Below are 18,628 nucleotides of genomic sequence, written 5' to 3' on the forward strand. Positions count from 1 at the left end.
AGTGATAAGATCACTATAAGTGCTATTACTTATAAGCGTTATTAATACGCTGGACTTGGCCTTGTATCCGGCTGGATTTGCTGTCTTCCCTAGTGAGTAATTACTCTATTTATCTGTCTACAGGGTAAGCTTAGGCTTTCTTGCCTTATATAAAATTTTCAATTGTCTAGTCAAAATTTGCTTTCTTTTATAAGGAAAGTTTAGTAAAAAATTTAGTTACTTACTCAAATCACAAATTTTCCACCTGACTTCCTTAAAAAAGAGTTGGTGCCTCATTTTCTTTTAATTTTTTTCTTTAAGTATTCAAAAACAAATCTGGCAAAAACAGAATATTTTAATACATACCATGTACAATTACACTACCATGTTTAGCTTTAGAAAGATAAAATTTCTTCCAATTTGCATTAATGATATAAAAACCATCATACTGAGCTGTATTTGTTGATAAGCTTAGCACATCATATTGAGCTGTATTTGGCTGAGGGTAATTTATGTTTCCATTTGAGTGTGTGTATTAAAGTTAAATTTTGATTTAAGAAATTTCAATTTAAATTTTAATGTAAAGTGATAAAATTTCTATGAAATACTTAATTTAAACATGAATAAGCATTTAAGTTAATGATTTTAAAAAAGAATTTCGTAAAAATAATCATTATTGACATCTTGAATTTTGGTTGTATGTAATTTACCCAAGTTTACACTTATATAATTATTTACGTATATAGTAGCAAGGTATGATAGTAGACAATTTTTAATTTAAAAAAAAAAAGCATTTAAGTATTCTGTTTTGTTGTTAAGAGGTTACTATAATCAGACACTTGTACTTCAATTGTCTCCATGCCTAAAATTTAATTCAAAAACAAATATCCTTGCCAGGGCCAGGAGCACAACTTTTGTAGAGCGTTTTTCTTTTCTTTCTTTTCTTTAGAAACACGTCCTCACTTGCGTGTAGGCACGCGCTGAAAAAGATAAGGTTGGACAACAACCAAGAACGTGGACCTGTCGTTTATTTCTGGAGGGAGACAGGTTAACTCAATGTGTGCCGCGCACAATGTAAACATGCTCACGTGCTCAGTGAAACCCCCTTTCTTCACACGTGTCTCATCTCTATTGGAGATTGTTTTGCACGCTAATCATCTGCGCGTTTATAACAGAACCATGCAGCATTGCTTCTTTCTTCTTTTATTTTATTAATTTATTTTAATGGAGGACTGGAGGAGCGCATGGCATGCAGAAATCACAATTTACTGGCAAAAGTTGTCTAAGAAAAGAGTAAAAATAGTAGTAGCAGTAGTAGTGTAGTACAGTTTCCTTTGCTAAGGACAAGAATGGCAGTATTACTATTTCTTTGTAATAATCTATTTGAATCAAGTGAAAAACCAACATTAAATTATATAAGTTTAAGGTTAATTAATCGAAAATAAATAAAAGCACCTACTTTATAATAGTAATGCTTTTGCAACTTGTGTACAATATGCAGAGTTATACTTAAAAAAAGAAAGAAAGGAGGCAATCAATTTTAAATCAATTCAATATATATATATATATATATATATATTTAAAATTCAGTCCTCATCCAACTTATAGTAATGAATTGTCTAATCATGACATTCGTGTTTTATAAATTTAGGTGAGTTGGAGTTGTTAAGACATCTTTTCCCTTTTCTTATACAGAAGAAAGCTTAACCATGTGACATTGAAATCTTCAAATAATATATTTGTGATAACATAATGAGTTATAAAACTCAAGAGTTCGACTTACGAGGACTCAGGTGTGATTAACCATTTAGGTAAATTTATTTTTTTTAAGAATGTCAATAGGTAAAGAACCCGTTAATTTTGAGATACTTAAACCCAAACTTGATTAATAAATAAGATATCTAAACTTTACAATTACTCGAATATTTTTGAAATTTACAACCTTAAACCAAATTATAATACATATCCACTACCTGATAATCATTTAAACTTATTTAAAAACCCAATTATGTAAAAAAATTATTAAAATACTTTTCATGGGTACTCAATTATGAGAACCTGACATTTGTATCCTTATCAATGTACAATAATATTTCTCATCGATATTCCATATAATTCGTTAATAATTAAATTTATGAAAGCACACAAATAAAAAAATTTAAATTTAAATAATTAAAAATAAATATTAACTTAAATAACTAAAAATAAATATTCAAACAACAACTTAAACAACATTACAAGTTTACACCAAGGCAATAACATTACAATTTTAATTAACTATATAGGTTTGTCCTTAATTAAATTAAATTAAAAAAATAGTTAGGTTCCAAAATTATTCTAATCTCACAACTTCTCTTTAGGTATATATATTATAAATTTATATAAACAAAGATATATATTATAATTAATAATTAATAATTAATAAGTTTATAAGTTATAATTTTTGTAACGTTAACGCAAAATGAAAAGTAAATATGTTTATATTTAAAGTACATATACTAAAAGTACATATATATAATAATAATAATTTTATTTCTTATAAATTAATATAATATATAGAGTATATATATCAAAAGACATTATAAGTTGATTAATAATAATAGTTTTCATGAATTAATTTAATTAACAATATAGGTTTGTCTTTAATTATATAAAATTAAAAATATATATAATCGGGTTCGAGTAACAGGTACTCAAGAGATTATACCCAAGCTCGACACGAGTAATGAAATTACTACTCGAACACATCCCAAACTCGATTATAGAATGTCCTAACCCTACATAACCAGATTGGGTACCTACGAGTATCCTGTTATAGGGTACCCATTGTCATCTTTAATTTTTCTTAATGAGATCTTAAGTTTGACTTAGATTCATTTAAAAAGAACTTAACTCATTTAAAAATAGATTCGGGTCTACAAGTCATTTAAAAAATACTTAGATTCATTTAAAAATAGATTCTGATCGACAAAACAGATTTAAGTTTAGAAGTACAGTTACATGTAAGGAGGAAGGTATTAACACCCTCACAACGACCACTTAATTTACCTAATTAATTATTGTACTTTTAACCTTATTAAATTCAATGATAAATTTTATTTTTATTTTCCCAAAACAAACAAAATTTGTTGATATTGAAATATTCCTGGAAAACTCCAACACTTGAGAGAATTCAAGGAAAATTTCATAACTTTCTTGAAATTTCATCATTGAAAATTTTTTATTTATTTACATTTATGATTGAAATAAAAACAAAAACTCTTTGATATTAAAATATTCCTTGAAAACTCCAAGACTTATGACAAAATTCAAACAAATTTTCTCACTTAAAAATTTTCAAGTAACCTTCTTGAATTTCATCATTGAAAGAATTTCTATCTATTAATTATAAACTCTAATTTTTAAATGTCTCAACAAATAAATAAAATAAAGATAAAATAAAATAAAATAAAATTAGAATCATAAAATCTAATAATAATAATAATAAAAACTCACCTAATTGAGTTGAAAAATCCAAAAAATAAAAAACCAAACTAATGGGTCAAGATTATCTAGATGGATTCATGCAGATCTAGGTACCAAGCGTGCATTGTCAAAAATGAGAGACTCTCTCTAAACCATATTCCAAAAATTGGGAAACTCTTTCAACTTTTTCTTTTCCTTATTTCTCCCTCTAATAAAAATAATTCCTTTATAAACTAAATCGATTCTCTTAAATTTAAAAAGAATCGAAACCCAAGGCCTCAAAAACTATTTACTCCTTTTACCAATTGTTTTTTTTTTTTAGTTTTTCTTTTTGTGTGTTTTCTGACCTTGGCTATATTTATAGCCAATGAGTTGTATTTAATTTCTTGAGTTTTAATTCAATTTAACTTAATCTCTGTTCATATTTTCAATTTAATCTAATATTAGAATTTGTGCAAACACATTTTTATCTTTTTCATATTTATCTCTCCTTTTTATATATTTTCTTAATTTTCATATTTTTTTATATTTTCAAAATCTATATACATCTCGAGCCAAATGGAGTGTCTACAATACTAATGACATGTGCATTTTCATTTTGTAAACATTGTACTTTATTAAAGAAAAAAATAATAAGAAAATTAACAAGTTTCACATTAAGTTTGCGATTTAATTGCTATCGAGTAGAATTTGATGAAAATTAAATCCACATGGCACAATAACAATAAAAAATTAGTATTGAGATTGAAATCCAAAGGCTTCCACCTTGCTTTTAAATGCCAACATTGTCACTCCGAGGAGTCACTTTTCTATGTCAAATGGGAATGTCCTCTAGCTTTACAAGTTTGAAATTATTTTACAAAATTCTTCTAAACTTATATTAATCACCCACAAAATGTTAATCAGATTATTTGGGCATGGTTGTACTCTAGTGACTACACTAAAAAAGGACACATCTGCACGTTAATGCCTTTATTTAATTTTTGGTTTCTATGGATTGAACGTAATGATGCAAAGCATAGGAACCTAGGCATGTATCCCAACAAAGTAGTGTGGAAAGTGTTAAAGTTGATCCACCAATTATTCCTTGGGAAGCAATTTCAACAATGGCAATGGAGGGGAGATGTACAGATTGCTAAAGCATGGGGCCTTTTATTCCAGAAGACACCCCACATCCACCAAAAGTATTCTATTGGCAGAAACCATTAACATGTGAGTTTAAGTTGAATGTTGATGGTAGTTCTAAACGTGATTCTCAAAGGTCATGTTTGGTAGGTGGAATGGCTAAGCCATTCCCCCTCTATTCCTTACAAAATTTTATCCCCTTGTTTGGTTTGCTCTTGGGGAAGGAATAGCCATTCCAAAAGGAATGGCTATTCTTTAAAATTAGGCAAAAGCTTGGAATAGCTAATACCACCATCCCCCATGGTATTAGCTATTCCACACCTATGGGAATAAAATTTATACATTTTGGACTAAAATGTCATTATTTATTTTTAAAAATTACAAATTTAAATTTATAAAATTAATATTTTAAATTAAAATATAAAAATATTAATATTTTTATATTTTAATTATAACATATTTAAATTATAAATAAAAAATTAGTATTTTAAAATATTAATTTTTAAATTATTAAATGAAATTTAAATTAAAAAATGAAAAATGCAAATAGAGAAAAATAAATCTTATTATAATAAAAAGGTTAAGTTATTAATTATATATTATAAAATATTTTGAATTTAAAAATTAATTAAAAGTATTAATATTTTAATCATAATAATATTTAAATTATAAATTAAATTACCAATTATTAATATTTTCAATCAATTATAAATTATTAATATTTAAAAAATAAAATAAAAAACAAATAATCATAATAACATTTAAATTATAAATAAAATAGTAGTATTTTATAATATTAATGATTAAATTACAAATAAAATATTAATACTTAAATAATCAACTATTAATATTTAAAAATATAAATTATTAATATTTAAAAGATAAAATAAAATAAAAATAAATAATGACAATAACATTTAATATTAATGATTAAAGTATAAATAAAATATTAATATTTAAACTATCAATTTTTAATATTTTAAATAAATTATACATAATAATGTTTAAAAATAAATAATCATTATAATATTTAAATTATAAATAAAATATTAGTATTTTGTAATATTAATTATTAGATTATAAATAAAATATTAATATTTAAAAAATAAAATAAAAATAAAATAATCATTATATAATAAAGGGTATTTTTATCTTTTTATTTTTATTCTTTTCTTATTCCAAAGTTATTTTTACCAACCAAACACTGTAATACGTCATAATAATCATTCCTGCTCTATTCCATTTATCATACCAAACTACGTAATACCTATTCTATTCTATTCTCATCTCATTCTATTTTCACGTAATAGCTATTCTATTCCATTCCTGTCTATTCCGCGAACAAAACGTGCTAAAAGTGCTGCTGGTGGTGGACTTCTTCGGGATCATACAGGTACTCTGATTTTTTGTTTTGCTGAAAATTTTGGACCTTATAATTCATTACAAGCAGAGTTAATGGCATTACATAGAAGTTTACTTTTATGTATTGAGCACAATATTCGTAAACTTTGGATAGAGATGGATGTGAAAGTAGTGATACAAATGTTACATGGAGGACATAAAGGTTATGCACAAATTAGATACTTGTTGGCTTCAATTCGTAAATGCTTAAGTGTCATATATTGTCGGATATTGCATATTCATAGAGAAGGTAACCATGTTGCAAATTTACTCTCCAATCAGGGGTACGAGCATCAAAACCTACATGTCTTTTCACAAGCCCAAAGTCAGCTTAAAGGTATTCTTAAACTTGACAAAAATAATTTACTTTATATTCGTTTTAAATAAATGTAAAGGAGTAGTACTCCTAATTTATTCTTACTTAATCCATTTTGTTTTTTATTTAGAATCTTGTAACATGGAGGTGTCTCAATTTTATGATTGCATTCATAAATATGCATGTAAAATGGGACATTTCTTTTTGGGTATTTCTTTAAACTTCTCTCCCGCTCATGTAACTTTGGAGGTTCGGTTTATGTCCCTTTCTCCAATGTGCTTAATTTTTTCGATTAGTAATAAAATGATTATAGGATAGCTGGGCCCTGTGAGAATTTCCAATACAAAAAAAAATAAAAATTTAATGATCTTAAACTAAAATCACATCTCATATACTAATCATGCTAGCAAAAATTCAGTTACTAAATCTGAAAAGTTACATCTTTTCATATGAAAAGTTATAATTATTGGAAAGATATATTAATTGAAAGGTTATATCATATAATGTGATTATTAAATTATTGGTGGTTTTTCATATCAAAAGTTATGTCTTTTGGTAAAAGTGATATTCGAAAAAAATAAACACCTCTAAATCTAAAATTTACGAGATAATTGAAAAGCATCACTATTAAAAAATTGTGATATTAAAAGTTATTTTTTTCATATTATTATTCAAAGGTTATATTTTGTGGTATAAATGATTATTTTTTCATAAAGTAATTATTGAAATAATATTTTTATCCAAATGTTATATCTTATCACATGTAAAAATGTGTTTTGTGTTAATGAAAGGATTGTGTCCTTAAAGAAAAGACACTTACAAGTTTGGCAATTATTTTGACACATAAAACAAACAAGAGAAAGATAAGAGTAAGAGATGTGTTATGAACTAAATTAAAATTTTGAAAAGACATAAACATTTTGAGTTCTTATCATTTATCAAATTTGTCAAAATCCCTTATAATCTACTTAGCACAGAATGTAGGCTTTAAAACCAAACAACTTTACAACCCTCGAGTATGTCTAGTGATTTATCCCGTAAGTACAAGATAAAGTTAGACATCAATTTCATTGTATATTTTTAAGTATTTGTATAATTTTCTTTTTGCATATTAAGTTATGGAAGCAAAATAAATTTTAAAGATATTGTTTATAAATTTACGCCTTTAAGTAAATTTTGTTGATTCCTTCCATAAACGCCATTTGCACCAACAAAATCTATCAATAAGCCAAATTAAATACCGAATTAATTTTAATTTGCGAGCAAAGCTCATTGATTAATTAATATTTATAGATGTGCGTAACATTATAGGAGTTTTACCCGTCACTCTTTATTTTCATAATACTCATAAACACTCATAGATGTCCAATACATGCATATCCACATGCTCATATGCATGCAGGGGCAGAGTGTTCCTTTGTAATGGCCCCCCCAAGATTTTTGAAATTTTTTATATATTATATATTTTTTAATGATTTTTCAAAATAATTTTTTGAAAAATTATTAATAAAATTAAAAAATAATAAAATGATCTTACAAGTCCCATTTAATTTGACTCAAGTTCTTAAATTTGTTTTTAATTTTTTAAGTTTCTTCACCCAACTTTCCCTCTTCTTTTTTCTGTCCTTATATTGTAAAATTATAAAGAAGTAAAGTTTTTATTTAATTTTTTCTATATATTATTATTATTATTATTATTTATATTTATTTTTTTTTTTTCAATTTTATTCTATTTGCTTATATGTTTTAAGTTTCTATAGATTTTCTTTTTTAAATTTCTACGAATCATTAACCATATTCTTTTATTTTTGTTATATAGGTTATATCTTCTACTTGTCATGGTTTTTTTTTATTATGTGAATTTTATTTTTAATGATTTTAATTTTTAAAAATTAAAAAATTATTGTATATGTAATTCTCAAATATAAGTTCTAGCGTTACATTATTGGTTATTGTTTAAAATTTCACCAATATATTATTTTTTATTTATCCTAATTATATAAAAAAATTATCTTGAGTATATGTTTTTAATGTACTTCACATTTTATATTTAATTGAAAGGAAATTATCTTGAGTATAAGAAGAAATTATTAATTCTATATATCGTATTTAACTATTTATATTTTATGCATTATAGTTTAATATTTAGTATTATAAACTTAAATATAATAAAATAAGAATATTAGATGTTGACTACAGTAATTTTTTAATCATTTATATTGAGAAAGACAATACTCTAAAATAAAATAGATGATAAGTTTCTTCCCAATAAGTTAATTGTTTATATTAAGAAATATATTGCTATCGTCGAATAAAACTTTCCTAAAGCACTATTATAGGTTTTTTTCTTTCGATTAACATGTTATATAAATTTATTTTCTATTATAAATCTTTTGATTATTAATGGTTAAGTTTAATATATTAGCTTTAAAAGATTTTAACTTTTATTCTTCTTAACTTTTGGCCCTCCCAATAAAAATTGGCTAGCTTTGCCCCTGTATGCATGCATGTAAAACGTACCAAATTGTACAAAGCATATATAACTTAATCATGCCTTCTAATGATGTCCTATGTTATGCCTTTCGGTAATGCTTTTTGGTAAAGTAATCACCTTAATTGTTGGATATATATATATAAAACTCAATACTAATCGCATTGCATGCATGAAATCATTCTGTCAAGCAACAAAAATTATTAGTCATTTGCTTTCAAATTCAATATCTATAATATTTTAAAGATATAATATCTAAAAATTCTTTTAGATTATTTAATAGAATTTAAATAAGTTCTTATTATTTTATTGTATTCATTAAAACTTTTATAATTTTTATTTTGAATTAAATAGATTTTTATGATTAACAATTAATTACTTGCCATTAGTTAAAATATTATTTATTATTTTATGTTATATGGTGTGGACATGGCATGATGTCATATCACATAATATGTTCACTTTACACGTCAACGTTATGTGAATATAAAAATGACAAATGAGTTTCGATTGATAATATTTAGTAGTTAGTCAATTATTAGTTATAAGTGTTTATTTGATCAAAATAAAAATGTAGTAAATTGATTTAATAAGATAAAAAAATAAAAATTTATTTAAAATTTTTAAAATAATTTATAAAAATTTTAAAATAGTATATTTTTTAATTATCTCCAAATTAAGCCTACTTTTCATTCTAAATCAAATGTGAATATTTGAAGTTGAAGGAGAAATATTATTATTTTGTCAATTTGATGCACATGGTTGATAAAACTTTTGGGAAGATAATAAAAAGGAGAAGGCATACCCTTGGAATAAGAAAAGTATCCATCATGTGCCAACTTTGATCAGCCTCTTTTTCATGTGCCATTGAAATGACACAGTATCATATGTTTTTTATTAAAATTTTAATCAAAGCAAAAAGAAAAATGTTGTTTATGGCTGACATACATGCTTATTGCTAGTCAAACTCCGAAAAAGTTACATGGTGACACGCAGCTCACATGACAAGCGAGTACCAAAAACCTTAAATACTCGAGGGCGTTAAGGACCCTGAAGAGCGCTTTCGCCAAGCAATACTTTAGACGTGTGACAAACGAATTGAATGGAAAAAAAGAAAGGGAAAGACTAAAAATATCGTTTTATTCAATTTATCGCGATTTATTCTGCGGGAAGAGAGAATTTGTCTGATCTTTATCTCTTTCTCTCTCTCTCTCTCTCTCTCTAAATCACATCATTTTTCTCGTTTGACAAAAACAACCGCACGTCAATTCACTGTGACGCAAGACATTTTAAACGGTTCTAATCAGATGAGTTTTTGTATTTATCTGGACAATAAAAAAAAGTGGGGTTTTCTTTCCTTTATTTTTTTTCTTTTTATTATTTAAATAAAAAGCAGAAACGCTCCTCTTCATAAATTTGATGTGGCTCCCACACGACACCATAACATCTATTTTTCCTTTTTTCCCCTAATTTAACCCCCCACCCCCAAAAAAAAAAAAAGAGTTCTCATGAAAATTTTAGCTAAATACTAAAAGCCCATTAAATAAATTAATACTTCTTTAAACAATTATGATGTAACTGTGTAAGTGAAAAAATTATTACATAAGTTTTCTTTAATCACACCAGCTGTATTACGACATGGTAATAATGATATATGTAATATATATTATTTTTTTATGTAAGTGAGCAAGTCGTCCTTTTTATATCCATTCACAAAACAAGTCAAACACTGCCTTTCATGTTAAAGTAGCTGAAACTAAAATATTTATTAGAAAGTGGCGGATTTGCTTTAAGGTTTCGCAAGCTCATGGTACAATCCATACTTCTGCATCGAATGAGAAAGAAAACAAAAGAGCGAGAGAGTAGTATTGTGTAATAATTTCTCTATTGGTTTTTTATTTTAGACATCATTTAATGACGAACGCGCCTACGCCTTGTTAGAAATTTGAAGGTAAACTTTCTCACCAATTAATTAATTTATTTATTTCATCCTTTCACATATAATAATTGGTAGTAAATTTTTAATGAAATAATAATGTTAGGCTCTCGGGGTTCTTTTTAGCCTATATAATAAAAGTTTAATTTTTAAAAAGAAAACGTGGAGAAATTAAAATGATCACAGCATGGAGGAATTATTATAAATTATGTTTTCAATAAAAAAAATTGAAATTTATATTATTTCTATGTTTCGCTTCAAAATTAAACTAATAATCACAAATTAAAAAAGAAAATTATAGATTTAGTAGTATGAGAGTAGGCAGTAGGGCCGGCTTAGCTTTAGCCATTGACTTTTTTCGTTGTACTAGTAAACGATACAGTATTAGCTAAATGCTGCACTTTAGCATCGGAAAGACAAAATTCCCTCTTCGACGGCGAATTTGCTCAAATGGGAAACACCAAGTTTATAAATAAACGAATTTATAAATATAAAATGAAACGAATTGGGTGGCGCATGTCACTTTCAAATGGATGCAATAAATAAACAAGATTCAAAATTTATTTCAATTTGCTTCAAAGTTTATTCTTCAAACTCCAATATCCTACTTTTCATTTAAAATTTCTTTCTACTAAGTCCGATAAATCTTCTTTGGAATTGAACGTCAATTTTTTTTTGTTATTTTTTTAACTTTTAAAAGTCAATATTGTTGCATTTTCCGATGGGGACCTGTTTGCGTTCAAAGTTCAAACTATACATTAGAAATAATTCTAAAAGGGGAAAAGAAAAAGAAAAGACCATGCAAATAATGTTAAAATTTTTTCTCTGTTCTTTCGATAAAAAATTATTTTTTTTTAGTTTTTATCTTCAAATCAAATATGTCAAGTTATTAGATAACATTAATCAATTAGGTTAAACTCGTGCATAATTAAAAGAAACTTGGGTCGATGAAAAATGGTAACTCTTAGTAGAAGAATGATTATATAAATCATTTGTTTTGTTAATTAGATATCTAATAAAATATGGGTTCACATGTTATTTGTATTTAAGTATAATATATTAAAATATTTAAATTACTTTAAAAAAATTAAATAAAATTTTTTAATTAAAATAAATTTTTATAATTAATAGTTAATTAACTATTATTAGTTAAAATATCATTTTCTTATTTTATGTCACGTGATATGTTAATGTGTTATAATAAATGATGACGTGACATGCTAATTAGACAAAATAACATGATTATGTAACATTTTCTTACTCCACATTAACGTCACGTGGGTATAGAATGACATGTGACTTTTTTATTAATGTTAATTAGTCAAATATTAATCATAAGAGCTCATTAAGTTGCGAGTCTATTTATGTTAATATGTCAAATTTTAATTATGTTAATTTATTGAATTTATAATTAATATATTTAATGTACATTTGAATATTTAATTTAATAATAGATACATAATTGTCATTTGATAAAAGAGTAAGATTTGAGTACTCATTTCTCACAAATATAAATATATAAAAAAGAGAGGTATGTAATAATTTATGGTATGGGAAGCATAAGGTACATGAGACCAAAACTGATGAAAAAGACAAGCATGAATTGGCAGGAGTAGTACGTGTAAACGGCATGAGGAAGTTGCCTAGAACATTAAGCTTTCTTGGCCACTGATGTACCAAAATTGGAGGTTTGTGCTGTTCAAAAACTACTTTATGCATCACAAATGTGTACTTGATTATAAAGTATATGGTCGGTGCAGAAATATACGACCCTCATTTCACAGCTATCCTTTTGTTGCTGCAAAACACTAGATTCACTCAATAGTTTACAAGCTTTCCACATATGGCCTATCGTATTTCTATCAGCAGCATTTTTCCTTTGGGATTAGGGATTTCTCATTTCCCCTTCCTTAACTCCTTTCCTTGCGCACCAACCTTGTTTACTATTGATTCCTTTGGTTCTGGTTTTTTTTTTTTTTTTTTTAAATAAGAGAACCCAAATGGAATTACTGTACTTGTTGCTTGCAGCACCATAATTGGCTTCTCTCGAGATTGAAAAATTGACTATTGAACTATTCTGGGCAGATGTTTTAACTTAAAAATTTTGTTTAGAAATATGAAAATTTTATATAAACTGCAAAGGACTTTCACGTGTGCAAAAAACAAAATTGGGGCTGATAGCAGGGGAAGTTTCTAGCTCTCTTGTGGATGGCAAAGAAAAGATTGGACTCAATGATTGCACGCCAATGTCCTTAGTACCAACCAATTCAGATAGCTTAGCTTTCTGTATTGGGAAATGACATCTGAGCCGAGATTCCTGGATAACCCTAAAAGGCTAAAAACCCATTATTAGACCCAAGTCAAATGAAGTTTACGTCATGTTATGGACTGCCCATACAAACCCACAAAGCCCAGCCCGTTTCCCAATCTTGAAATGCTCCTTTCAATGTTTTCATTTCGGATTCATTTTAATCCACAGAGTCAAGACCCTGCCAGGCTTTTAGTTAAAATCATTGAAATTTCTGATACTTGACACATTATCTAAACGAGAAAGTGTACATGTCATCGCCACATCATTGACATAGCAGCACAGTTAATGGTTTAATCTAATGGTATTATAAATTTGACTTTGACTAATCACAGTTTTCCTTCCAAGTAAGAATAAATTACTCAAAATTCAATATTTTCAGTTTTGACCTACTTCAACTAAATTGTTTCTAGTGTTTGATGTCAACGACTCCCATGTAAATGCTAGACCTTCACATCCTCGGGAAGAAAAAGGGAAACGGATTAAGCACAAAGACGTCTAATGTAAATGGTTTCCCAGTCACCTTCAGGGGCTGATTGTAAAATCTTTTCTTCTTATACAGCCCCCTGGGAGAAGAAACCTAAACCTATCAGCATTTTCTATCAAATACGCAGGGAGATGAACTGCTGAAGCTGAATGCGGGATAGAACCCATCTTTTTGATCAACTCTTGGAAGGAGTACTCTTCAGGGAGCATATCAAAAAGATCATCTCCCCTGCAAATGATTTTCTGTATTCTAGAATAATTTAGAAAGTCCATCCTTTTCACCCTGTCGGCATGGCTGTAACCAGTCATCTTAAACACAAATTCTTCAAGACTCCGAAAGCAAAAGCTGCAATGCCATCCTGCATCCGAAAAGATTACATCAGTTTGGCGTGAGTGGCGGTACCTAGTCCAAGGGCTATACAAGTGAACTGTGGCTCGCCAACTGCTATAATCCACGGGAAACTCAAAGGAATACATGTAATGCTTCAACTCAAGGTGCAAAACAGGTGGCACTCCATCACACCATTGTAGTAGTTTCAGAGTGTGTGGGCTTGGGACCTCATCTGTGTCTGACATTATTAGCAAATCTCCATTGGATATCCCCGCACTGAGAAGCAATCCATTCATAGCTCCACGTTGGAGTGATTCCAGAACAAATGGGTCTTTATGTGAACCAGGGGATGCAATTTGGCCTGGAAATACACCATGGACAATCTTCTCCTCAGCAAAGGCAAACCTGGCACGGTTTGATGCAAAGAATAGGGGTTTGGGGATGCCAGTGAAAGTTGTATTTGACTCAAGGATTACGAATTTTGAAATATAGGGATCAAGCTCGTGCCACCTGATCTCAAGCAAGTCTAATTCATTGCTGAAGATGATGCTGTCAAAAATACGACGTGGCTGTGAACGTATGGACCAACCATGGAGGTGGCAAAGGTGTTCCATTGAAACATTTTCAGCATAATAGTGAGGTAGGCGTCTGAATGGGGCAGGGGGCTTGTCCCAAAGTGGGCGGAAGAAATAGGATATTTTCTGGCCATTGGTAATTATTCCAATCACACAAACTGGCACAAGTATCAAGAGGGCAATAGAAAGAAGCTTAGGTGGTGATCTTCGGCTGGGGAGGTGGGGGAGTCTTGTTGCCATGGCTTAAAGTAGAAAGCTTAAGACAGATAGCAACAGGCATGCTTTGACAGTTTAATTAGCCAAAGAATCATGGCTCTGACAAACTTGATCACCTGCAAAAAATTCACCAAAAATTAAGGTCTAAAACTGCAACTAAAAATGTAATTTTCACCCAACTGTTCTTCGTGAAAGTTAAGACAAACATCAGAACTCAAGTAGGAGCATGAAGGCAATTTTTGCCCCAGTAATAAGCAAATGATGAAGATAGGGCTGAAAGGCAAACAAACAATGTCTTATATCAAGTCAATATTCATGGATGAATATAAAATTAGCAACAGCTAGAAGTTTCTAGGTCCAATCTTCCTGGTGAATCCAAATTGTCATATTCCAACATTACATCTGTATCAGACTTGATGCAATTATAAATTTCAGTGTACTACGTAGCAGAAAAGCTTGATTCACAGGCTCAGATTGCACTTCTGCTGAAGGGTCAAGTATGATCTCTAGCTGCTACAATAGGCCTACAGTCCAATAATAATCACATGCACGATGCATATGCCAATTTAAAGCATAAGTTGAGACCACATATAAATTTTACATGAATAATAATAAAAAATACACAGAGAAACTTCGGTAATCACATACAACGGCATGATATCAGATGACATAAACAAGTATGACAGTGGCAGTAACAAAAGTACTGTTTAAATGTCTTTGTACTTAACTGAATATGCTCTTAATCTTTAATTTTATGTGCCTGCAAGAAAAATTAATCATACAAAGACTGTGCTCTGGAGTAACTGAAACTAGACCATGCATGGTAGATGACTGAGAAAGAGTAATGAGCTTTGAGCCTTAATCAGGTGCAAGGCACAAATATATAAGAAGATTAAATAATCAGAATTCAAGCAATCTTAGCATATATAAATTAATGAACTAGAAACTTAACGATAACTGAAAAAAATTCATCCCTAAAGTTTCATGTAAAAACAAATAAATGAATATAAATAATAAGGTTGTATGCTCTTCTATATGAATTTAAAAAAGCTCAGTCATGTCTAACAGTTTGGACATTTCCAATCTGATAAAAACTCTGTGGAAGCACATTAATAGACTGGTAAAAGGGAAAAAGGTTTCTAAAGTCCAACAATAACCATTGGTCCCCTGCCTCCTAATGCTTTTCTTCATCTAAAGTGGCTCAGTGGTAGACCAGTATGCATGTTTCTCAATAATACATGATGTAATATGATTATATGTAAGTTTATGATGCCTTCAATAAGGTTTTCATAGCAACATGACATTTTACAGAGAAGATGGGAGTGACAAAAACAATGAGATATAACAACTCTGTACAAACACTTGGACTAAACTGACTAAAATTTCTTGCAATTATAAAAACTGCAAAATGAAATTGTTATTATCAATCACAGAAAATAGGCCAAGCAGTAATAATACTAATGTGCACAACATGAAACGAAAGTATAATATGATATGTGTTTGCAAATCTATTGCTAGCTATGCATCTCTAGGCAACTTAGATTTTATAGAGCAAAAAACACCTGACGCGAAAGAGACTGGAGAAACATTACAGTCCTAGACACAGTCAAGGTCACCAAAGTGGCAAGATAATCTTTTGCAATGCTTTAAGACAATCAAATATGATCTCTTTGAGAAAAAAAAAAAAAAGAAAGAAAAAGAATAATTTTCAAGGTTCACCTCATCCTGACACCATATTTATGAAACTGGAATTAACATAACATTAAGCGTACTGGAGGAGAGGGGGGGAGGGGTTCTAAGAGTGTTGTTTAAAGGAAAATTCATCTCGATTCGTTTTGTGTGGGGTAGAGGTACGAATGCTAGGGAATTTTGGTTCTGTGTCTCGGACAAAAGGGAGGGGGGCGGGGGTTGAATTGTGAGAGTAGGATGGAAGATATGAACCATCCAATGTTGCTGTTTAGGAAGTGAGAAAAGGTAGGTAGAATTTTTCATGATGATAGGGAATCTATTAATATGGTTGTAGATAGTTCTCATAAATCTATTTTACTTATAAAAGTATTTTGAGAAAAAAAAAAAGAAAATAGAAGTGAAATAGAAAAAAAATGAAAGAAAATAATAAACAAAAAAAAAAAAAAAAAAGAAGGGAAAAGTAAGACATACAACCCACCCTATGGATGTGTGTCTTGCTTAGGTCCGGTTGGTTTGTGGGGAGATTAAGAGGATGTAGTAAGGTATTTTGGGTGTTGATGAGGATTGAATGACCTGATGATGCTTGCGGGGTTCATTGCACAGTAGGGAGCTGCTTCGATGTGAAACTGGTATGATGGTTGCTGCTATAAGGTTTGGCTAATGGAAAAAGGGTGAATGGTTGAGCATGATAAACTTTGAAGGTAGGCTGAGATGGAATGAAAATTTCGGTTGCAATGGGATGATTTTGTAATGCTGTCAGAAGCATACCAAATGCAACCTGGTTTGCTTCAAGGCTGAGTCTGGTGGATGAGGAATTCGAATGGGGCAGAATGCTCTTTCTCTTGGTAGGAATGCAATGAGGAGAGGAAGACAGGTTTTGTAAAGATATTTTGGAAGTTGATGCTGATGGTATGACTTTAAGATGCTCTCTGGGAATTTTGATACATTAGGGAGCTGCTTCTAAGTGTAACACATGTAGATTGAAGCTGATTTATGCCCTGGGATATTCGTTAAACTAGGGTGATGGCTCTACAGTTTGTCTGATTTTGTGGGTACACTGATCGTTTTAATTAGTTTGTTTTTTCTTATATGCAGCTCTAATCATGTTAAAATATATATCCTGCATGAAATGGCTGCATAACTATCACATAGAGGTAGTTTTTTCTACTCATCGTTAAAGAAATGAAATCATCTTTAAATACCTTATCACATGCCGATGAATAAGCTTACTGGCACAGTAAGAAAAGGACATTTCCTGACAATGCACAACACCATCTTAAGATACTGAACATAACTACATCCTCTATCAAGCATTCTCCCCAAATTTTAGTACATGACATTCATTAATGGGGTTATGTGAAGCAAGCAGAGATTAAGTCGATAACCATATTTCACTCAATGAACAAAACTCCACACATTTCAAATCATCAAATATCATTGCAAGCAAACAAGAAAGCCCAAACGTTTATTAAAAGACAAAGAAAAAGCCATAGAAAAGTCCCATTCCACCTTATTCTGCCCGAACCACTCTGTGTTTATATACATTTTCGTGAATACCCAAGTAAATAAAATCATCTAAAAACTTAAAAATGAGGGAAATTTGAGCAGCAGACTGAAAAACAATAACCATAAAAACACAAGAAAATCCTCCCAAACATCGGCGCCTCTACAATCCTTACAAACCAAAAATAGGCTTTTTTTTTTTTTTTTCTAATATCTGAAATCATGTTCCTAATGAAGAATTAGCCCAAAGAGTATTAAAAAAATAATTAAAGGTGAAAACTTGTTGCACGAAGCTTAGATTTTTCACAACAATGCCCCAAAGCAACGTTAAGACACTAACAAAATTCACTTTCACGATCAAATAGCTATTACTTTAACGATAAACAGATAACCAAAAATAAAAGAAACAAGCAAATTGACGGTAAAAGATATATTTATTTAAAAGAAATCTAAAAAGCCTCTGAAACAAAAGTTAATGACCGAGTTGTAAGAGAAAGGAAACATGAAAAGGCCGAATTCAATTTAGAGAGAAAAGAAAAAAAGAAAAAAGTTTACCTTTTTTTTTCTTTGGAGGTTGCAGAGGGCCGGGGGATTTGACGTCCGATCAAATTCCCGCCAGAATATACGAAATTACAGTTTAATCCCTCCCACCATTGTTTATTTTGTTAATTAAAAGATTAAAAAAACTGGGGACATGCAGAGATAGAGAGGGACAAAGCAAAAAGATATTCGGAAAAAAAAAATATTTATTTGGTAAAAGAAAATCTTGAATGAGAGAGACAGAGAGAAGAGTGCGGCCCACTTCAG

General features: G+C 29.1%; 1 protein-coding gene across 1 annotated transcript; it reads right to left on the reverse strand.

Moving 5' to 3' along the window:
- Nucleotides 1-13,420: 13,420 nt before the first annotated feature.
- Nucleotides 13,421-18,421, reverse strand: LOC18588798 (beta-1,4-N-acetylglucosaminyltransferase family protein). The gene is made up of 2 exons (XM_007013452.3): nt 18,377-18,421; nt 13,421-14,745 (listed from the first exon to the last, which is right to left on the reverse strand). Exon 2 carries the CDS (start codon nt 14,651-14,653, stop codon nt 13,547-13,549), a length of 1,107 nt encoding a protein of 368 aa, XP_007013514.3. The 5' UTR covers nt 14,654-14,745; nt 18,377-18,421; the 3' UTR covers nt 13,421-13,546.
- Nucleotides 18,422-18,628: the final 207 nt, after the last annotated feature.

The sequence above is a fragment of the Theobroma cacao genome, chromosome 9 (genome assembly GCF_053813885.1).
Source record: "Theobroma cacao isolate CCN51 chromosome 9, ASM5381388v1, whole genome shotgun sequence".
NCBI lineage: Eukaryota > Viridiplantae > Streptophyta > Magnoliopsida > Malvales > Malvaceae > Theobroma > Theobroma cacao.